At 33.6% G+C, this 20,902-nt stretch overlaps 1 protein-coding gene across 9 annotated transcripts in view; it reads left to right on the top strand.

The window, feature by feature from the left end:
- LOC124360103 (syntaxin-binding protein 5) overlaps positions 1 to 20,902 on the top strand; it is a 698,891-nt gene that overhangs the window by 661,619 nt on the left and 16,370 nt on the right. For 4 of the 9 annotated variants that reach the window (XM_046813426.1, XM_046813422.1, XM_046813424.1 and 1 more), the window contains exons 15-19: positions 3,974 to 4,090; positions 5,170 to 5,397; positions 7,643 to 7,846; positions 11,724 to 11,832; positions 19,475 to 19,558. In XM_046813426.1, coding sequence (XP_046669382.1) covers positions 3,974 to 4,090; positions 5,170 to 5,397; positions 7,643 to 7,846; positions 11,724 to 11,832; positions 19,475 to 19,558 — 742 coding nt within the window. Of the gene's footprint in view, positions 1 to 3,973; positions 4,091 to 5,166; positions 5,398 to 7,642; positions 7,847 to 11,723; positions 11,833 to 19,474; positions 19,559 to 20,902 lie in introns of all 9 variants that reach the window. The other 5 variants (XM_046813425.1, XM_046813421.1, XM_046813423.1 and 2 more) reach the window with 2 other exon arrangements.

Below are 20,902 nucleotides of genomic sequence, written 5' to 3'. Positions count from 1 at the left end.
CCATGGGTGTAGAAAATCTCTTTCAGAATAAGGGTAAAAAGGGTAAAGCGCCCTACAGTGAGTTGCAAGTGTAAATTTAAAATGGTCCTTCTTGCTTATGCATTGAAGGATTAGGTTAAACAATTTTTTGAGTTGTATTGAAATAACTTAGTCAATAACTTATAGGATTAAAACTTTTTACACCCGTCTTACAAATCTTACAATAAAGTCAATTATAATATTATTGATATTAAATGGAATTATTTGAATCACCACAATTTTTTTAATGTTGATGTTTGACTTCTTTTCACGGCTTCTTTAACATGTAATAAAAGTTCTTATGGTATGAATAAAGTTGTTACGGTAAAACAAGTAGTACCGTTGGAATTATTATACAAATTTAAATATAGTTTGTATCTTGTAAAATTTGTATAACCCATGTAAAACAGCTGAAGTCTATCTAAAGACAAAATATTTGCTGCTCTCAGCTTGTGTATGGCCCTTCTCACTTATACATTGAAGGATTACGTTGAAACAAGTACCGTTGGAATTGTAATAAAAGTATTAAAATAGTTTGCATCTAATACAATTTTTATAACTATACTATTTTTTTATCATTTTACTTAAAACAATTTCAACAGACACTATTTTGTTAATATTAAAGAAAATAACACAATTTTTGGCCTCTTATCTATGCAAACCTATGTGGTAAATTGGGGTTTTTTAGCTTAATTAGTTTTAGAGATAATAATTTTTGTATAAGAAATACAAAATGGCGGCTATCGGCTAAACGAGACATTGTCTGCCAATATTTATTTGTTATTTTTTGTTTGAAATAATGAATACAATCACCCGCAGAAGTTTGTGAACATCATGTACAGTTAAGTGCATCATGAAAGACATGCAGACCCAGTCACATCGGTAAGCTCTTCAGTTAGTGTGGAGGAGACTCGAATTTATGTAGCACCTGGGTAAGAAAGTAACTATGCTACTACGTTATCTGTCTTTATTGATAACAAATTGTGAAATCATTGCATTGATGAAAATATTGCAGCTATTAACCCTCCATCTGGCGCTAAACGGAGTTTTCCTCCGTGTATGTTTTATTATTAAAAATAGTACTACTTTTCTGATGTCGGCAGTCGTTTTCCCGCAGTGTACTTCACGAGCATCTTTCGGGGAAACGAAACAATACCCTCCCGCTTTTATTTATCAAAATGTGTCAGTATGAGGTCTACTTCCGTGCGTGACTGGACGATTCCTCCGTGAGCGCCCGATGGTGTGTTTGTAGTGCTTGGACGAAATCTCCGTGAGCGCCTTATTGTGTTTAGTTTTTTATGTTGTAATAATCCGTGTGCGCCTAAATGTGTGACCTGTGATGGTTTCTTTTTAAATTATACCATATATTTTATTTGAATTTTTTTGAAATGGAGAATGAAGACGAGAGACTTGTCAGTACAGTACCAGTGTGCTAGGGAACATTTTAGTAATGATTATGGAGTGAACATTGCCGTTATAAGAACCAGAAGGAAAAGTTTTTGAAATTTTGTGCAGTGTGTAAAAAAAATTTTTAGTAAAGAATAAATTTTTATTTCAGAGCAATAATTGACGTTACAATTGTATAATATCTCAAGAATTGAAGTAAGTTGTTTTGTAAGAAGTTAAAAACTAAGTTAATTTCCATACATATTTAAAGTAGGTTAAACATTTTTACAATTAATTGCATTATTCCTTACAATTAATCATGTTGTTATTATACAATAACATTTTTTAAGATTTTGAATTTCTTATTTCGAAAATTCATTACATAAGAGTGTAATTTTTATTATATTTCTAAAAATGAATATATTACATTGTAATTAAATCAGTATGAATATTTAAACAAATAAAAACAGTTTAAACGACTATGATATCCATTATTCGCCAACCTGGAGGAAACCTCCGTGAGCGCCTGATGGTGTTTCTAATTTTAAGCGCCCGATGGAGGGTTAATATTGTTATTACTAGTAAAGTTTATATAAATTGATTATAAAGAATGCAGTATTTAAAAATAAATTTTTAGTCATTTTTATAGTACCTGGCTACTGTGTTTATATTCGATTTAGAATCTGCTATGTTAAAAAAAGTTTTAATACAAGTTTCAATGAATATTGTTTTATACTGAACTTGGAATATGCAACTACTCCTATTTTAATCTCTCGTGTATATTTTGGTGAATTTTTTAAAAAATAAAATTAAATGTTTTTTGTTTACTTTTCGAATTTTTTTTCTTTTCCCAAAAATAGTTTTCCTGCCAGATTTGGAACCAGCATCCTAAAAGAATCTTAATATTCGGGAGAACTACATATGAATAGTCCCAGTGACTACTCTGTTGTGAACAAGATCCTAAAAAATTGATTTTCCACACCACATATAGAAAAATTCTCAATTATCTAACTTTATGTTAATTAGAACTTTTGATTTGGAGCTTGATTGGAACAACATATTTATATCAATTTCACCAAGTGCCACTTCCAATAAGAAATGTGTTGGGATTCTTTAAATGACCTTGAGTAAAAGTTCAGTAATGCCATAACTAAAGTAGAATACATCATAAATAATAATGTAGCCTTTTCAGACTTTTGTGATGTGTCTGAAAATGATAGCCTCGCTATTGAAAGGCCTCACAAAACAAATAAAAGTTTTAAATATTGGTTTTATGTTTTTCATGTAATTTAACAGTGACCAATATAAGCTCCATCTACAGCATAAATAATAATATATTACAGTGCAATAAATGTAATTACTATTCATATTTTACCAAAATTTTTTTTTTTTTAATGATAAAATAGTATTAAAGGTGTATAACTTTATACTTAAACTATCAATGATATAGCATTGTAATTACGTAATATTGGTTATAAGTCTTTTGCCATAGAATTATCAGAATAATAAAATATGGAAAGTTTCGATTCACTCGATTATAATAAAAAATGTCTGTTGTAAAATCAGATTTTCAATAATAAAATGAAGGCCAATAAATGAAATTAACCAGTGAAAAATATATGTTTTCTTATATTTTTTAAATAGAATAAACATTTCTTTAAACTTACAGATGATTAAACTTAAGTTACAATTGTAAAACGCTGTGCGGATGATAACTCATTCTGGTGCACCCTTGATTTATGCATTGAAATAAAGTGACATTGAAGTATTTGAAAATGTAGAACCATGATTTGTGCATGAATCATCATCTGATCAGACCATGGGAATGGTAAAGGGTAGCGTAGAGTATCTACTGCAGGCATGTGCTTGCCGCGGTCATTAGCTCACCTGCTCGCTCATTCGCTTGCATTACTGGCTCGACTAACATAACCAGTAATATTCACCATAGAAATCTATAGCTCTGTGTCATTTACATTGTAGGTTCAACACAGATGTTAATGATTTACTTTAATCTTTAGTGTAAAACAATTTGTGTTTCACTTTATATAATACCTCTTAAGGGGAGGTTTGTTTTTACAATATGTTCTCTTTGTGTAAACAATTGGATTTTGGTAAGTGGATATATTACACTATATGGTTGTAATAAGAATAACCATACTTGAAGAAACAGTAAATATCTTGCATATAAAATGTATAATCTTTGACAATTTTGCTGTTTTGAAAATATAGCTATACTTTTTTTCAAAATTACATTGTTAATTGGAAAATCAATATTCATTCCACGTTTTACTCTCATATGTTTAGAAATTTTGTTAATTATAGTTGTAGTAGATAGATAATTTCAAACGTTTTAAAAAATTATTTAAAAATGTACCACAGTTCACTATTATTCCTAGTGATGAAGATATCATTAATATGCTTTTTTAATTTGTCTTTTTCTACAAAATAGATACATATCAATATTCTGTCATAAAAAATAATAATGTCTGAAGTGTGTAACAATATTGTTTCAATATAAACCATAAGATTATTGCAGTGTACAAACTGACTCAAGTGTCTGTTACGACAGATAAGTTGGACAGTTCGTTCTCTCGATCTCGGAGTTCCAGCATGTCCAGTCTGGAAAACATTAGCTCCGAAGCTATCCAGTGCCTCTCTTTTGCTGATTCCTATACAAAAAAATCAGGTGAGACTACCTTAATTCGACAAATTATTGTAGGCTTAGGGGTGATAAAGGTTGCATTTTTTGCATGTCAACACTTCTTAATTCATTCACTGCGCCAAAAAGTATAACAAGGATTAACAGATGCAGATAATGTTTAGGTATTTAGCGCTGCAAGACAACCCCGATCAGGGCTATTTGAACCGTATGTGCGCAGGTTCACCAATTGTGTTAAGAATTTCATAAATAGTTTCTCTGAGGAAATAACAATTCCTCCTAGGGTTTAATTTGAAGAGGGGGGTTGATAAATTGTAGAATATTCCTTAACACACTTTCCAAACTCTGTGTAATCTAAATTTTATTATCTTAGTAACATCAAAATCCTTCAGGAAGGTGAAATGTGAACCTACCCTAGCGTCTGGATCATGTTTTAAGTCTATTTTAAGACTTCACAGGTATTTAACTCTTTAAGCAGTTGTTTATAAAAATATATTTAGTGCTAAAAATTTGGAATTAGTTTACAGTAAGAGTTGTGTAGCTATGCCTGTCACCTTAGCCAGTATGGGTTGCGGCAAGGCATGCTGCAGGGAGACCTGCATTCATTTCTGCAAACATAGACTAGCCAATGTCCCGCTCACCTTCCCCTCGCTGGTGATTAAACAAAGACCAATGTTTTTATGCTTTGTTGTACAACTATGGCCTGCTCCAGTCATGCACACAGCTATATGCCTCCCACTGTATTGAAAGTTGTTTTTACACAATACATGGAAGTATTCACCATATAAGAAGAAATAAACTTATGATAGTCTTGTTATAATGAAGATATAATACAGGTGACAGTTAGTATTTATATGTTTGGGAATTTACTCCTGCCACATCAGTTGCAAGACAAAGTGTTTCAATAAAACAATTTACAAATCATACTGTATATACAGGAATAGGATGTGTGCAAAACGTTCAACTGTCAAGAACAATTTCTCTTAATAATCCCAATCGACAATGGATGGTTTGAACTATGAACTATGAATGTCCCTTCAGTTAGAGGTGTAAGTACTTGTATTAGAGATGAACGTAGAGTGATGTGGGCTTGTTGCCCACAGAAGCCAGTACCTACCCGACGCTGTGGGTGGGCACGAGTCTCGGCTCGGTGTTGACTGTGATGCTGAGTGTACCGGCTGCTGGTGACTCTCGTCTCTCACAACCTGTAGCTGTCTCTCCCTGCGGCACCATATTCAGGCTCAAGGGCTGCATCCTCACCATGTCCTTCCTCGACTGTAACGGTGCTCTCATTCCCTACTCTTATGAGAGTTGGAAGGACGAAGGCAAACAAAGTAAGTCAATCCAGAATGTTTGTGTTTATACTGTGTTCACTTTAGCATTACTAATCCACTTAAAAAAATCCATCAAAATATTTAATTACAATAACTGATTGTGGAGCTATTATATTAAATTTGAAACATTCATTCATATATTCATATTTTTATTCTTTATTGCCTAAAAACATTAGTTACAGACAAATGTTGTGAAACAAAAATAATTAAAACAACTATTGACATACATTGTAAATGCTTCTTGCTTATTGGAATATTATTCATTCATTTAAAATTCAACAATACAATAATTACAATTTATTTTTGTGAGAACTTATGCTGTCAAGGTAAGTATCATCACACCCACATAACTGAAAACAAAGTCTCTGCTGTTTCTTTGCTTCTTATGTAAACTAGAGGTCCTGCCCCACTGTCCTTCAAATTATTATTTAAAAGTAAATGGGAAAGTTCAATTTTGAGATTTACTGAATTGTTTGTAAATAACCTATTTTACATGTCCTAGAAGTTATCCACTTGTACGAAGTGTGATCAAAAAGTAACAGGAATTTTTAAGTTTCACAGGTTTGGAAAGTCCGATTGTCAAGATTTTGTTATTTTGTTGGTACTCATGCTCCTACTTCCTAAGTTTAATACAATTTCCAGCTGTATTCACTGTTTACATTTTCAGTTTCATCTGCTAAGGTTAGACGTGTTTTATAAACTCAGTGATTTTTGTTCATACAAAAATTTATAAATAAATTTGTATCAAATTTTTTATGAAAAATGAATGGTAGCAATAAGTAGCAAAGTGTGAAAAATTTTAACAAAGCTTAGAACAACGTTAACCAATAAAAAAGTGAAAGAAATTGTTATGAACAATTGCCTTATTATGATCAGAGCTGATAATGTTGGCAAATTAATTTGTTCATGCCATGACATTTTTTCAAACATTTTGTGTATGAAATGTGAAGACCAAAATTTGTTCTGAAATTGTTGCTCAGGAGCCACTAAATAAAGTCAACGACGATGTAGAATTACTGAAACATGTTATAACAGGTAACGAAACATGGATTTACTTATGTTATATCATGTGGTAACTAAGGCTCAATCATCCCTGGATCATTAAGAATGAAAAGGTTTGACAAATTCAGAAAAATATGAAGATTCTTCTGTGTGCTTTTTCCATACTAACTGTGTTCTTTGATTTTAATGGCTTAGTGCATAATGAATATTCTTGGCACAACGTCAAATGGTCTATTGCAGGAGTACTAACTATTGCATGGGGTTTTTCACCTTGACAATACACCTACTAACACTTCATTGCTTCTATGTGAATTTTTGGTCAAAAGCAGTACTGTAACAATGCCCACAACCAAATATTTGGTTATAAAGTTCAATTGAACAAAATTGAGAATGCTCGTAAGGTACTTTAAAATGGTTCCTTTGATTAATTATGACCATCACTTATCTGAGGAGCACTTGATTTGCTATTTAAAAGGGATATACCCATGATATCCCTGTAATTCAAGTAGTTGTGTGTGAAGCCAGAGTTAACAGGTAGTTATCTACACAACTAGTCTATTTAGATTTTTTTCTGTGGTCATTTCTTAGCCTACAGCTCTAGTGAGAAATTCAGAACTGCATCTACCCTTTAAATTTTACAAACCAATAGGTTTGCTAAGCATTAAGTCTTCCTTGGTTCCTACACATGGGATCAGATAGTTCCTGGATAGGAGACATCAGGTTTACATCTTATTCTTTGCTTTGGGTCTTCTTCACTAGCTGCTGTGTACCCACAAATCTTTAGCGTTCCTTCTATGGTCTTTATTTCTTCTTCTTATTCAGCCTGGCCATTACATTCCTTGACTCCATATTTCTGGCTATTCTTACCCTAAACTCCTATAATCCTAGCCCTCTGGCCTTTAGCCACTTGGACTCTTCCTGGCAGTTAAGCCCATCAGCTCTGGATACATTAGGACATTTCATTTGGGATCTCTCTTTTATTGTCTACTTGCATCAGCTTTCTCTTAACAAATTAAGAACAAAGTGGAATTTATTCATGTGACACCAAGATACTAAAGAATTTATGATTATCATCAATGCTGCAAATCAAATTTTATACTGGATACATGTTTTTCTGCCTATGCTGCACTACTTAACTGTCACCTTTCTTAGTAACTACCAATTCTGGTTTAAATGTATTTGAGAAAATTGTGAGCAACATTTAACTACTTACGATTGATACAACACTGGTCATGTGTTGCAGGGACGCCAACTAAGAGCAGTACGAACAACAGCCGTATGTCACCGCCACTGGGAGCGTCCGAGGTGACGTGTGATCGGCAGTTTGTGGCCCTGGTGTCAGAGAAGCAGGCCCGGGTTGTGGCTCTCCCCTCGCAGAATTGTGTCTACCGTCAGCAACTGGCAGACACCGACTTTGTTGTCAAGGCAGAAATTATTTCTTTGAAAGGTCAGCACCATTATAATAGTTTATACTACACATAAGAACCTTAAGGGAAAATGTCAAATGGTAGTAAAAATATTTGTTTAGTCTCCATAAAATCTCTAGCTTGAATAGTTTTCAATGTAAATTCTTATGCTCAAATTAGGCAGAAGCACATAAATACCATTGTTAAGGCCGTTTCACACCGCGGTCACACTATGTCACGTTACGTAAAGGGACAGATGTCGCGTGACAGACGTACAGTTCACACCGCCACCGACGTCTGTCAGATACTGACTGGTACATGCTCTGTCAGTCGGTTTAGTTGAAGCAGGTAACATGGCAAGTGGTTCGTGGTGCGATAGCGCGTTCACTAAAAATGTGTCTTGGTTGGATGACGGCGATAGTAGTTCGAGTAGTGAAGAGGAACTCATGCTGTTGTATTCGGTTACAAACCGAACGCACTGGGTACACTCTATCAACCAAAGACGGGAACAGTGCAGCGAGTATCATCATCTGATGAAGGATTTGGAGCTAGAAGATGACAGATTCACAACATACTTTCGGCTATCTAAACCTGAGTATGAAGAGATCTTAACATTGATATGTAACGATATTAGTAAAAAAGATACCAACTACACAAGATGTATTTCCAGCAGAGAAAGATTGGCGCTATGCCTAAGGTACGTTTACTAATCTTAACAACGAAAGAAGAATTTTCAACTATAGACTTTGTAGATGTAGAAGAGTAGTTGAAAATGCTTTTCGCATTCTTGCATAAAGATGGCAAATCTACTTCATACCCTTAAACTGTAAGCTGCACTTAGTAAACAAGATAGTCAAAGCAACAGCCGTCCTCCACAATTATCTTTGCTTAAAGGGATCATTTTCTCCAGTAGTGACGCCTGAGGAAAGTTTAGAAGCTTATGACAAAGCATGGAAACCTATTCCTCGTTATGGTGCTCAGACATCTAAAGAAGCTACCGAGATAAGAAATCACTTTGTTAAATACTTCATGTCCAAGAAAGGAAGTGTGCCATGGCAGTGGAACCACATCTAATGATAACCAAAACAACAATTAATTGTTCTAACAATTTGTATGTATTCTGCTCTTGTGTATGATTAAGATTTAAAAAATATGTTTGCTAACAGTTTGTGGCATGTAGTAAGAATGATTATTCTACTGTCTGTATATGAACATTATTTAATATGTAATTTTCCGTTGAATCACTTTTGTATAAACATAATGCCAATTTGTATTTAACATGCATGTGTTTTTCTTTTTTTAAGTCGTGTTTTTTTACCCTTGCGAGATTCTGTACTAAATTGAATTTGGGCTGTTCATTAAAGAGTATAAATGATACAAATGTATTCTAATATTAAAGCCAGTGAAATAGATATTAACATGCGTTTATGTTGTCAATATTATTAAACTATACTCAATTGTGAAGGGTTATTTTGAAAGTTTTTAAGCTTGAACAAGTACAATTAAGAACTACTTACTATTTTGTTCCAGATGCTCTGCTATTTCACCCCATGCTGTGTCCTTTAAATTGCTGTCTCTATACTCCTCCAAATCTGTATTCCACAGCAGTGGACGCGTTCTGACGGCTTCAACTAACTGTTCTATAATAAATAACAAAAATAGCAATCCAGCTTCTTGTAAAGAGTTACAGCAAAAACTGCGCGACACGTGCACGGCGGGATTGTGAGCCAGTGCGCATGCGCGAGGCCACAGACGTCGACAGATGTTTTGAAAAGATCGCTCTCGGAGCGATTCCGCAGATTCGTCTGCCGACGTCTGTGGTGTCTGTGAGGTTCTACGAGGTTGGTGTGAATTACACCATTAACTATGGAAACAGATCTTTTGAAAAATTGTCACGTTACGTAATGTGACCGTGGTGTGAAGCGGCCTTTAAGAGTACAAATAGAGATAAGTATAATGAAAAAAATTAATTTTTAAATACCTTAAATAAAATAAGCAATCCAACATATCTTCTTATTTTAATTTAATATTTACATCTTTTTGAATTTTTTCAAAAGATTAAGACTTTGGATTGAGAAAAGAATTTTTAGTGTAATCTTGTGACATAGTTTTGAGAATATTATCTTATTGTAAGTAATCATAATCCATAATTCCAACTTTTGAATAAAAATTAAAGAAAATAAAGTATATATATATTAAGTTTTTAAATTTGTTAACTTGAATAACTGCCATTTTATAATTATTTTTAATTTTTTAAGCAAAGAAATAATGATTTGTAATAATGCTTTCAAATTGTGTACAAATTTTGAGATCAGAACCTACAATTCTCAATTTATTTTTGTACATTCAGTATTTTAAGGCAATTTTTTACTGACTATTATTTTGAATTTTTTTATATGAAATGTAAGCTTATGTAAAATTTGGGAGAGGATATGGATTTATATAACCTTTTTCTGTCAACTACTCATGATAAATGTGAGGTGGCCTGGATGAAACCAACAGTTTAAACATGGGTTATCCAGAATGTAACGTCATTTTGAAATAGGAAGCAAGCCAATGAAGATGCAAAATTGTTACTAAATACATCTGAAAACCATACATTTTCTCTGTTTTTCCTACATAATTATTTAACAGATTCAAGCACATGTCACATCTTTGAACAGTCCTTGGAATACCCTATTCGTAAACATCATGGGCTGTATGATGACATAAAAAGGTGCCATTTGAACTTGGCCAACAGTTCCTTTGTTCTTCCTCTCTGAGGGTGAGCGTTGTCATGTGCAAACACAACACCACATGTCAGAAGGCTATGGACACCTGTTTTGTATCGCTCTTCCTAGTTGTCTCAAAGTATCGCAGTAGACTTCAGAAGTGATGTTGGAAGCATGTTCCATCATATAAACTAATAATATACCATTAGCCAAAAAACTGTAAAAATAACTTTTCTTGCTGTCGAAGTTTGACGGGCTTTCTTTGGAGAAGCGGTATGTCGCCATTGCATTGATTGCTATCTCAGTAGGCAACCCAACTCTCATCGCTAGTAAAAATCCTGTCCAAATATTCTTCTCCTTCAAAGTCTTACTGAGAAATAATGTACGGCAGAACTCATTCTGTTTGGTACCCAACAAGCACAAAACTTATGATAGCCTAGTCTTTTTGTCACTGTCTCATGTAAAAGACTGTGAAATTTTCAGGAAAGTGATTGGAAAGTTCATAAATTGTGAAGTGACAATTCTCACAAAGTTTTTCTTTCTTTCTCTTTGTTCAGAAGTCATCACTGACAAGAGAAGCCTACCACTATTTTCTTTATCATGAATATTTGAACTTCCATTCTGATTAAATCGCACCCATTGATGGTTTAGACCTTCACTAATAATTAGACCTACCCCATAAAACCACCAATTTTATATTTGCCTGGATTTTCTATTACAGCACTCATGTTTCCAGTTTATAGCTGGACAAACATCCAAACATTAATGCTCACTCTGCTTTGCACATAGAAGCGTACTAAACCACTGTACACACCAATGTCAATGTGTCATTGCTACCCTGACTACTTCTCGTCTTACGTATAAACGTGGTCGCTTTCTGCATAAGCATCAGATTTATATTATTGTGCGGAAATTGTTATTTTGGTAGTGAAGAAAATCTCTAAATGCTTCTGAACATTATGGTTTGATAATCGAGTTTACTAGTTCATAATCAGTTCTCATGTAGATATGCAGCTAGTTTACTTCTGTATATAAATAAATGATGATGAATAAAGTGTGATGTCTGAATTGGTAGTAAATTGATCTAGACTAATTGCACGAGTTATTTGAAGTTAGAAATATATAGTGGCTCTGAAATTCACACAAGCCTGACAAAAATGAATGAAGAGATCGTTGTCGATAAGCTAAGTAAATGTTTGTGAGACAGACAGTGTCTGCTTGGTGTGCTACATCTCCAGCGGTCATGTGACAGCCTACAGTCTACCGAGCCTCAGGCCTCTCATAGACGTTGACTTCCTGCCCCTCCCCGATCTCAGGTAATCTCTCATGTTTATGTACCATATCGTGGAATATTTATTATTAAGTCAAGTTTTATAGTTCATAAATAGGTAAAATTTTATTCTTAGTAGTAGTTCATTTAACATGATAATTAAGCTAGAAAAAATTTTGCTTCGTTTTAGACTTTGAATGTAGTACTTTTAACACATTCATGTTATTTTTAGTTTTTAAATTAAAAGCTGTCTATAGTGAAAGGACCATATAGGATTAATGATCTATTTACCCCATAAGAACATTGTTAAAACTCAAAAATTTTGAAACTTATTTTAGCCTTACACCTTATGTAATAATTACACATTTTCAGTTTTTCTTAAACAGTGTATTGTTGTTGGATTTAAAAAACAATAAATAAAAATAATGTTAAAAAGCTATTATCTAAGTTTTTTGGTTCACAGTATGTAGAAACATTATTACTACAATTGAAATCTTAAAATTTATTAGTCTTACTGTAGAGAGTTGTTCCAGTCAACACCAGATAAACCAGAAAAAATTCATGATAGTATGACACCAATGTGTTAGCCTAAAAAAGCGTTGTACACATTTTAACATTTTAGTCATACTTAGAAAATTAAACAACTACCATAACTCTATGCTCAGAATAAGGCATACTAGTCATTAACATTATTCTTATGGGACTTTTATCATCATAGTATTATAATTAGGTTGAATTATCACAGTATTCTTTTTTTATCGCCTAGTTCTCTGAATGTATTGTAGTTGTAGACTTATTTTAGATTGAAAGGTTTTTATTGCTGAATACCATGCTAAATAAATTAACAAGTAGCTAATTTTAGTATAATACTCAATATCTACTTAGATATTTTCATAGTTTCTTATTTTATGTGTTTTTAGAGGAGAGAAAAATTCCCCTGTACAACATGTGATGTGAAATAAGTAAATCAGTATAGTAAGAGGTGGACAGTACTGATATTAAGTGCTCTGGTCCCAACAGATTTCCAAGCTGCACTATAGTTTCATTGGCAACAACATAAATTAACAGTATGGGGAACAAGGAAATAAACACTATTTTGAACTTATTGTACTCAATAAAAAAGTGTTCTCTTTTACTATGTATATTGACTAAAACACTGTGACTAGAACAATGTAAACGTAAGCCTTTCTAAATGGCAGTGAACATTGTGATTTACGAGGGGTATTAGAAAAATAAGGTTCCCATGATTTTTTAAAATAGACAGCTATATATTTCTACTTGGTGTTATACATCAATTTAAAACTTAAAAGTTAAGCTATTTTTTCACATAATCACCATTTCTGTCCAAACACTTTTGTAGACGATGCTCCAACTTTTCTATCCTCATGTTGTAGAATTCTGCCGCCAATCCTTTGAGGAATCGAGTAACCTCTTCCTTGACTTCATCATCGGTACTAAAGCGTTGGCCACCCAAGTGTTCCTTTAATTTTGGGAATAAGTGATAATCACTTGGGGCTAGGTCTGGGCTGTAGGGGGGATGGGGCACAATAGTCCAGCCAAAATTTGTCAGCAGTTCTTGAGTTGACGTGAGACATGAGGTCGAGCGTTGTCATGGAGAAGCCTCACACCACTGGACAATTTTCCTCTCCGGCGGTTCTGGATCACGCTTCTCAGTTTTCTTAATGTGTCACAATGTCTGTCAGAGTTTACTGTTGTTCCATGAGGCAAAACGTCGATCAAAAACAGGCCCTTCCTGTCCCAAAAGATGGTTGTCATGACTTTCCCAGCAGACTGTGTTTGCTTGAATGTCTTCGGCTTAGGTGAAGTTGAGTGACGCCATTCACGTGATTGCTGCTTGGATATGCTTCTCACCATAAACTTGGATTAACTGACGATGAATTTCAATAGGTGATATCTGTTTTGCATTTAAAAAACGTATCACAGCATGAATTTCGCATCTGGCGGTAACAACGATAGGGAACTCCATCTTCGAAGGCAGCTAGGCCGGCACTGTTGGACGTAGCGAGGCGCGAGTGGTATGGATAAAGAGAGATACAGCTGATGAGTAAGACAGTGTTGCCAGATTTCTCCCAACATATCGCATTCTGTCTCGGCGGCATAGGGAACCTTATTTTTCTAATACCCCTCGTACAATGTTGAAATGATCGGCTGATATCAATCATCTGTCTGGTTAAAAAAAGCAGCTGAATGAAACAAACAAAATATTTTTAGTAGGATAAAATTCCATTAACCCGGCATCTTAATGTTCGACACACTTAGTAATCCGGCATGCCTTTTGGATAAAGTAACTTTTTCCTGAACAATTAAAAACATCAATCATTTAAGATGAAACAATATTGTTTCTGTTCGTGACGAACACAGCGTTTAGGTAGGCATGAAGAAGAGGCAACCTGTGTTACCAGTTGCACTTTCATATCAATTCAATTGTGTCTAGTAATGGTAGGTAAATTTCACAATAATTGTGCTCAGTACAAGTTTTTTATGCAAGGACAACTCTAAACAATGACACAGTGTCTAGAGAGGCTGGCAGTGGCAGTATGGTACAGGGCTGTGATGATAAACCATGATAAACCTGAACCATGTTCCGCCCAATTGTTTATGATGCATAGGCTACACTCTGTATATTTGGTGGTATTGATGGTATAGTATTGATGGACCATTTAAACAATCGTTCTTATAGATCCACATTTAACGAGGACTACCTGAAGATTATATTTTAACAATAAAAACATGTATTACTGTGATTGCTTATTTATTATGTCCACATTATGTTTTATGTATATATATATATATATATATATCCAATAATCCGGCATATTTGATAATTCGATATGTCTCAAGTCCTGACTCTGCCAGAGATTAACGTAAGTTTACTGTAATGACAAAAATATATAATGATATTCCTCATTTAACTATTCAGAAAAATAACTGCTTGAAATAGTTTCAACTGTGGTAGATAGATCACATAGAAATACTGTCTACACAAAAACGTAGCGTTCAAGTGAAACCACGCTGAAGGGTTAATGCACCAATAACATGAGGGATAGATGGATGGACCATTTGACCATAACAGCTCTTACACTTCTTATTCCACTTACTGAAAATGCTGCTAAGATTAGAATTGTTTGCTTGCCTGAAGAATCTTTGTGATGAATGGCATGATTCCTCTAACTCTAAACTAACCAACACCTCCGCGCTGTGAAATGATTAGATGTTATACCACGTGGTCATTTACAACAAGAAGACAATATTACTGGCCTCAAACATTGTACATTAGAGAAAGATCCAGTTATATTTACTGGTGACATCAAAACTTTACTACCTCCAGAAAATACTGATCACTCAACGTAGATGCATGAACACCAACCACAACAACATAATTTACTTGTTTTTTATCATACAAGGATTTTATCATGTTTTTCATGATGTGTCAAATAACTGCTCTTTTGCTAACGTCCAGCCTGCCAGCCATTACTGCCATCCCCAATGTATTGCATATAGCATCATGACATTTACTTACTACAATCACCTTTACACTGGAAACTTTAAATAACATAAGCAGAATCTCTAATGCATGGTAACTGACCCAGCACAGGACATCTTGAACCCTTTTCATGCATATTTTTAAAGAAACCAGTTGATTTGAAACTGAAGGAGTTCAACATAATTTTGATCTGGGATTCCAAGAGAAGCAGAATTCTCCCATGCAATTGAGATAATGACATTCCAAAATCCATAAATTTGAGATAGTGAGTTGCCCTGCCACACCACTCTACCTGAGATGATGACCTATATTTTCTGCAGCCTGTTGAGCTGCACCCATGATGATAAAGGCTAGAGAGGGAACAACTAATACACCATCATATATCCTACACACTTGATAGCACCTACTAATTGCAAAACTAAAAAAAATGACAAGGACGGTGAAAAGAGCAAACAAGTTTTAGAAGGATTTTAAAAACATCTTCGATTTCTGATGATGTTTGGGTTATCTCATCTTCTTGGGTTATCTTCTTCCTGTAATAAAAAAATTGCTTACCACATCACTGCGTACGGATGTTTGAAAATGAGCCCCCACAATTATCGAGAAACAACGATCGGTTTGACTGTGGTTAGATAAACGACAAATAACTGCAAAATTGTATAGATTCAATTGGTTTTAATTTATTAACTGGTTGTAGAGTAAATTAGTGGCATGCAAACAAAACTGACAGCCACCAAATTTGTTAGGTCTTATTTTGTGTATAAACCTTAAAAATGTCTTCAGTAGTTAAAACATAGATAACTTTCAGCAGCTCACACAGAATTCTTTGAAATTTTCACATTCCTCTGTAGTCTGTATGTCTATAACAGCTCCAACCAATCCAAATCAACAGTCATGGATAACTAGATAAGAAAACCTGCTTTTGGTTTCCACCAAACATTTAATGAATTGTTATATTTATAAATGCTTGATTTGTTTTAATGTTAGCATAGATGGTATGAAGCTGGTGAACAGTACGCTTAGGCTAAGTTGACAGTTGCAGTACATGCAGTTACTCAGTATAGTTGCCATTGCTGGAGGGACGTTGTATGCAGACAACGTAGTGCTAGCAGCTGACTTCTGTTAGAGTCGTGGTAGACGTTATGAATGAGCTTCCACCCACTCACTGCTGTAGACCTTTGTGCTTTCATTTCTGATTATTGACACAGCTAGCAAAAGTTTTTTGTTTTCCTTCAATTTACAGTATAGTTGTTTTAATCACACTAGTTGTTGAACCCGTGAGTTGTTAGTTGTGCATAGCATAAGTATTTAACAGCTGTATCTCACTAAAATTGGTCAAATTAGAGTGTGTTAGACCAAGTTTGAAGCTATGAGGCATATTTCTAAAATAAGGGTTGTTTGGTAATATAAAAAAAGAAAAAGGTTTGTGACAAAAGTCTCTTAGGTGGTATTAGTTTATTACCTTCCTACCTGACTTTTTTACATAGTCACCATGTGATTCTGAAGACTTCTAGTAATACTTTATCAGCTTTTTTAAAGCTTCTGCATAGAAGTAAACCAACGAGGGAATTGAACCAGTTGACAGCGTCAATCTTGAGTTCATCGTTTCAAAGCTTCACCAAGCTACTTTTTTAAGTACACGAAGAAGTACAGTAGCAGGCATGTAGCTGTTCCCACGACCTTTGCTAGTGAGGGTGGCGGAGAGGTATAGTGCTTGGGAAAACAGCGTGCATTTCTGCAAACGTAGACTAGGCAATGCCACCGCTTACCTTCCCCACTCGCTTGTGATTAGCGTACAGTATACAGACCAATCTGTTTTTATGCATGACTGTACAACTTTGGCCTACTCCAGTCATGCATACAGCTATATGCCTCCTACTCTAGTCACTAGGTGCAAGATCAGGACTATTTGGACGGTGTTCAAAACAATCCTGTGAGTGTGTGGATGTGCATTTTAATAAAGAAAGATTGCATCAGACAACAGTTGCCTACATCGTCGATTTTACATATTTAAATTTAGTAACCACTTTAAAGTACACACAAAGTGTACTTCAGATCATGAAATTCTTTTTGCTCTCAAAATAATATCATAATGCTCACTCCACAACAAGCAGAAAAAGCAATTGCTACGTTGTGATGTGTATTCACCAGCTGGCAAACAACTACTGAATGAAAACAACATCTGTAGTGTCTTTGTCAACAGTCAATAGATGGTGCTGCATCATAAACTGTGTTCAGTATTCTGTCAATATTTAAATATAAGCTGACAGCCCTTACTCTAGTAATATGCCTCATATTACTTGTGCAAATATATGTTATTCCCAATACTCTTGTTATTTTCAAACTGAATATAAATAACTGCTGAATAATACAAAGATCTGCGGCAATGGAAAATATTGTTGATGTATAATAAAGGTTTTGCAGTCTAGTATTATTTCTAATCTATATGTTCTACAGAACAGTACATTTTATTGTGTGTTTGTTCAATATGTGATTTTATGAGTCAATATAGCAAGAATCTAATGATCCTGTAACATTAACAGTATACTCCTTGATGTGTCTATTTATACTGATTATCAGTTATTACTGGAAATTTTAGGGTCAGAAATCTTGGTACTCTTTTGAGTAATCTCTTTTTAATAAGTAGTTTAAAAAAAATTACATTGATGGTTTAAGAAAGCTTTATGCTTCAATTTTTAATATCAAATATGGTATTAATATAGTAATATTTATTTTACTCTTTTGGGTGGAATAGTTCTGTAATAGGTATTTCTGTTCTGTACCATTTTATTTTATACATGGAATACTTTTTTTAATATACATTTAAATATAGAGATATTTTTAAATACATTTTTTTAATACAATCCAGTTATATAACACTTATAAATTTAATAAAAATACAATGTTTTCTAATCGAAGTTAACAAAAATGAGAAATAAATCAAATAAAATTATTTTTGAGAAATTATTATTTGATTTATTTTAAATAATGGTAACATGATGTCAAAATGATGATTTACCTAAATTTATTATATTGAGTTTGCGATTTTTAGATAGTAAATAAAATAATATAAGTTAAATGTACAATATTGTATGATTTTGATTTATTTTCAATAATTTAGTTGAACTCATTCAACTAAATTTGCTTACATGCAGAAAATTACTCATAGTTCTATAATGCCTCAGGCAGATGTTTTGCAGGTTAAACATTGATTCATAGTCTTTTATACAATTCTGATCTATCTTTCGATAAGGCAGTTGGCACAACATGCACTCAATGCCCCAAGTTAGAGGTCCCCCTGCCTTGTGACACCTGTATGTATGTACATCACTAACCCAAGAATGTCGCACCTGTCCACTCACCTCACTCCCCTCTCACACCTCAACATGGCTCCAGATTTTACCAGACAGATCACATTAACCGTTTTCAACGAACCAAAAAATACAATGGTTTAGAACCTGTATTTTAATTTGTATTCTGTGTAATTCTTGTGAATTTGCTAAGTTACATAGAGATTTGCAAAAACTTTATTTCAATTATAAGAGTATAATTGCAATTTTTAAACAGACATCCAAAATGGACCCAGAGTACACAAATAAATTCATAATACTTCAAAATATTCAAATAAATTATTCAAAGTTCTATACGGCTTACCTCATTTAAATGTCTTAAATGAGTTATTATAAGTATATTAATTTATAAGTTTTGGCATGCATCAATGTTTATCAACTAAATTAGCTTTTTTCAATTATCCTTACACGTATAATTTTGTTAAATATTTCTTTTATGCTAATATATATATTTTGGTAAAAGTCCTCTGGATTAAGTGGTTTACCTAGGCTCTGGGGGGAGGAGTGAATCTGATTGAAAAGCATACCACACCAGAAAGAGGGAGAGAGTATGGAATAAATCTAAATTTGAATGTATTTGACATGCTTATTGAAAATAAAACGTTTAGCTGCTTTATAAAAACTGGATTGCTGTTAAATGGATATTTTTATTTTAGGGAATTCTCAACCCCTTATAGTTACGCCACTGTTTGAAATCTGTAAAACAGAATGGTTTTTGTGTGAAGTATAACCGATAATGAGTGATATCTGTCTGGTAAGAGAAGGGGTGTAGACTAGACTGTGCTATGCTGTGCACCTTCCTACACAGCTACTGAATGTAATGTGGTGGTCAGTTTTCAGACGAGGAAACAGGGAATTGTAGATCCCATGTTGTCGATATGGGGCCAACAGATGTTTGTGAATGAGGACACAGACCAGTAAGTGGGCCACACACACACACGGCATGACATGGTACTGTGCTATCGTACCATTCATTACACCACACACCCAAACGATCATTTCAATACAAAGTCGTTTTAAAAAATCTGCATTGTTTTTCAATGTTTTTGTTCTCAGAATAAATAGTAAATCTTACAATACATTTATTTAACAACAGTATTTTAATTATTTTTACTCATTTTGATTAGTTGGAACATTTTACCCAACAGACACCAACATTTCATGGCATACAACTTTTGTTTTTGCAAACATCTTAGACCGTTAAGAGCTGCTTAGTGTTTGTGCCTGTTGCCTGTTGTTTGCTGCCGTGGCTGCATGAGTGTTTGCTTCAGCTTGTTCTGAATTATTCTTCAGCAAGAATAGTTTGTAACATTAGGATTGAAGAGTCTGTTTTCGTACATTGTAAATCCGAGAAACCATTGACATCATCCAATTTTATGATATAAGTCAAAAAGTGTCTATTTTCATGGTAGACCTAATAAGTGTGTTCTTTATTTAAAATTAATTTTTAAATTAGAATTACTGTTGTTCATTAAAAATACTGTTATCCTTCTAACCTGTGGTAAGTCACACGTCTGTCTTTTCGTCCAACACATGACATTTTCGTTTTTTATACAATGTGTTGTGGACGAATCAGCTTCACCAGTTATACTTTTTTTGTCTTTATACCAAAAAGGGTCTGTAGAATTTTGTAAACCAGTTTAAGTTAGAGCGATCATGGGATTATTTTAACACATCATTGACCAGTTTGACCGAATGCAACTAAAGCTTTTTGTTACTCTGCAACTATCAAACTTTGTTACTTTCTCATCTAAAAGTTAGTAATTTAATGTAAATATCATTACATGGTTAAAATGCAATTTAATCATTTTAATTTTAGAGTAAATGACATATTTAGGTCTTAAAATATATTGTCATTAGTTAATTTACTACTATAGTTAATAGTTAAATGAATAACTAACTAATCGTGTTATAAATGCAATTTAAACAGAATTCTTTTTATTTCTAAACATACTCTACTATTAAACTTTTGTCAAAATGACCGAATACAATGAGTCATGTTACACAAAGGTTTACACACATCGCTTATAACTAGTTCCAACCGATATAGCGTTGTAGTTTGGTTGTATTGTATTGCTGAAGTTTTTCATAGTGCTGTTGTTTTATTTATGAATGGTAAGAAAAATTTCAGCGTTACGCAATCATGTAAAATCGATCGGTTACTTCAAAGTAAACTAGAAGATATAAATATTATTTTTTACAAATTATAACGACAACATTTGTTTAAACAAAATTATAAAGCATAGTAGTAATCACAGACT

Source organism: Homalodisca vitripennis, chromosome 4 (genome assembly GCF_021130785.1).
Source record: "Homalodisca vitripennis isolate AUS2020 chromosome 4, UT_GWSS_2.1, whole genome shotgun sequence".
Lineage (NCBI taxonomy): Eukaryota > Metazoa > Arthropoda > Insecta > Hemiptera > Cicadellidae > Homalodisca > Homalodisca vitripennis.
This window is presented reverse-complemented; position numbering and strand designations above follow the sequence as displayed.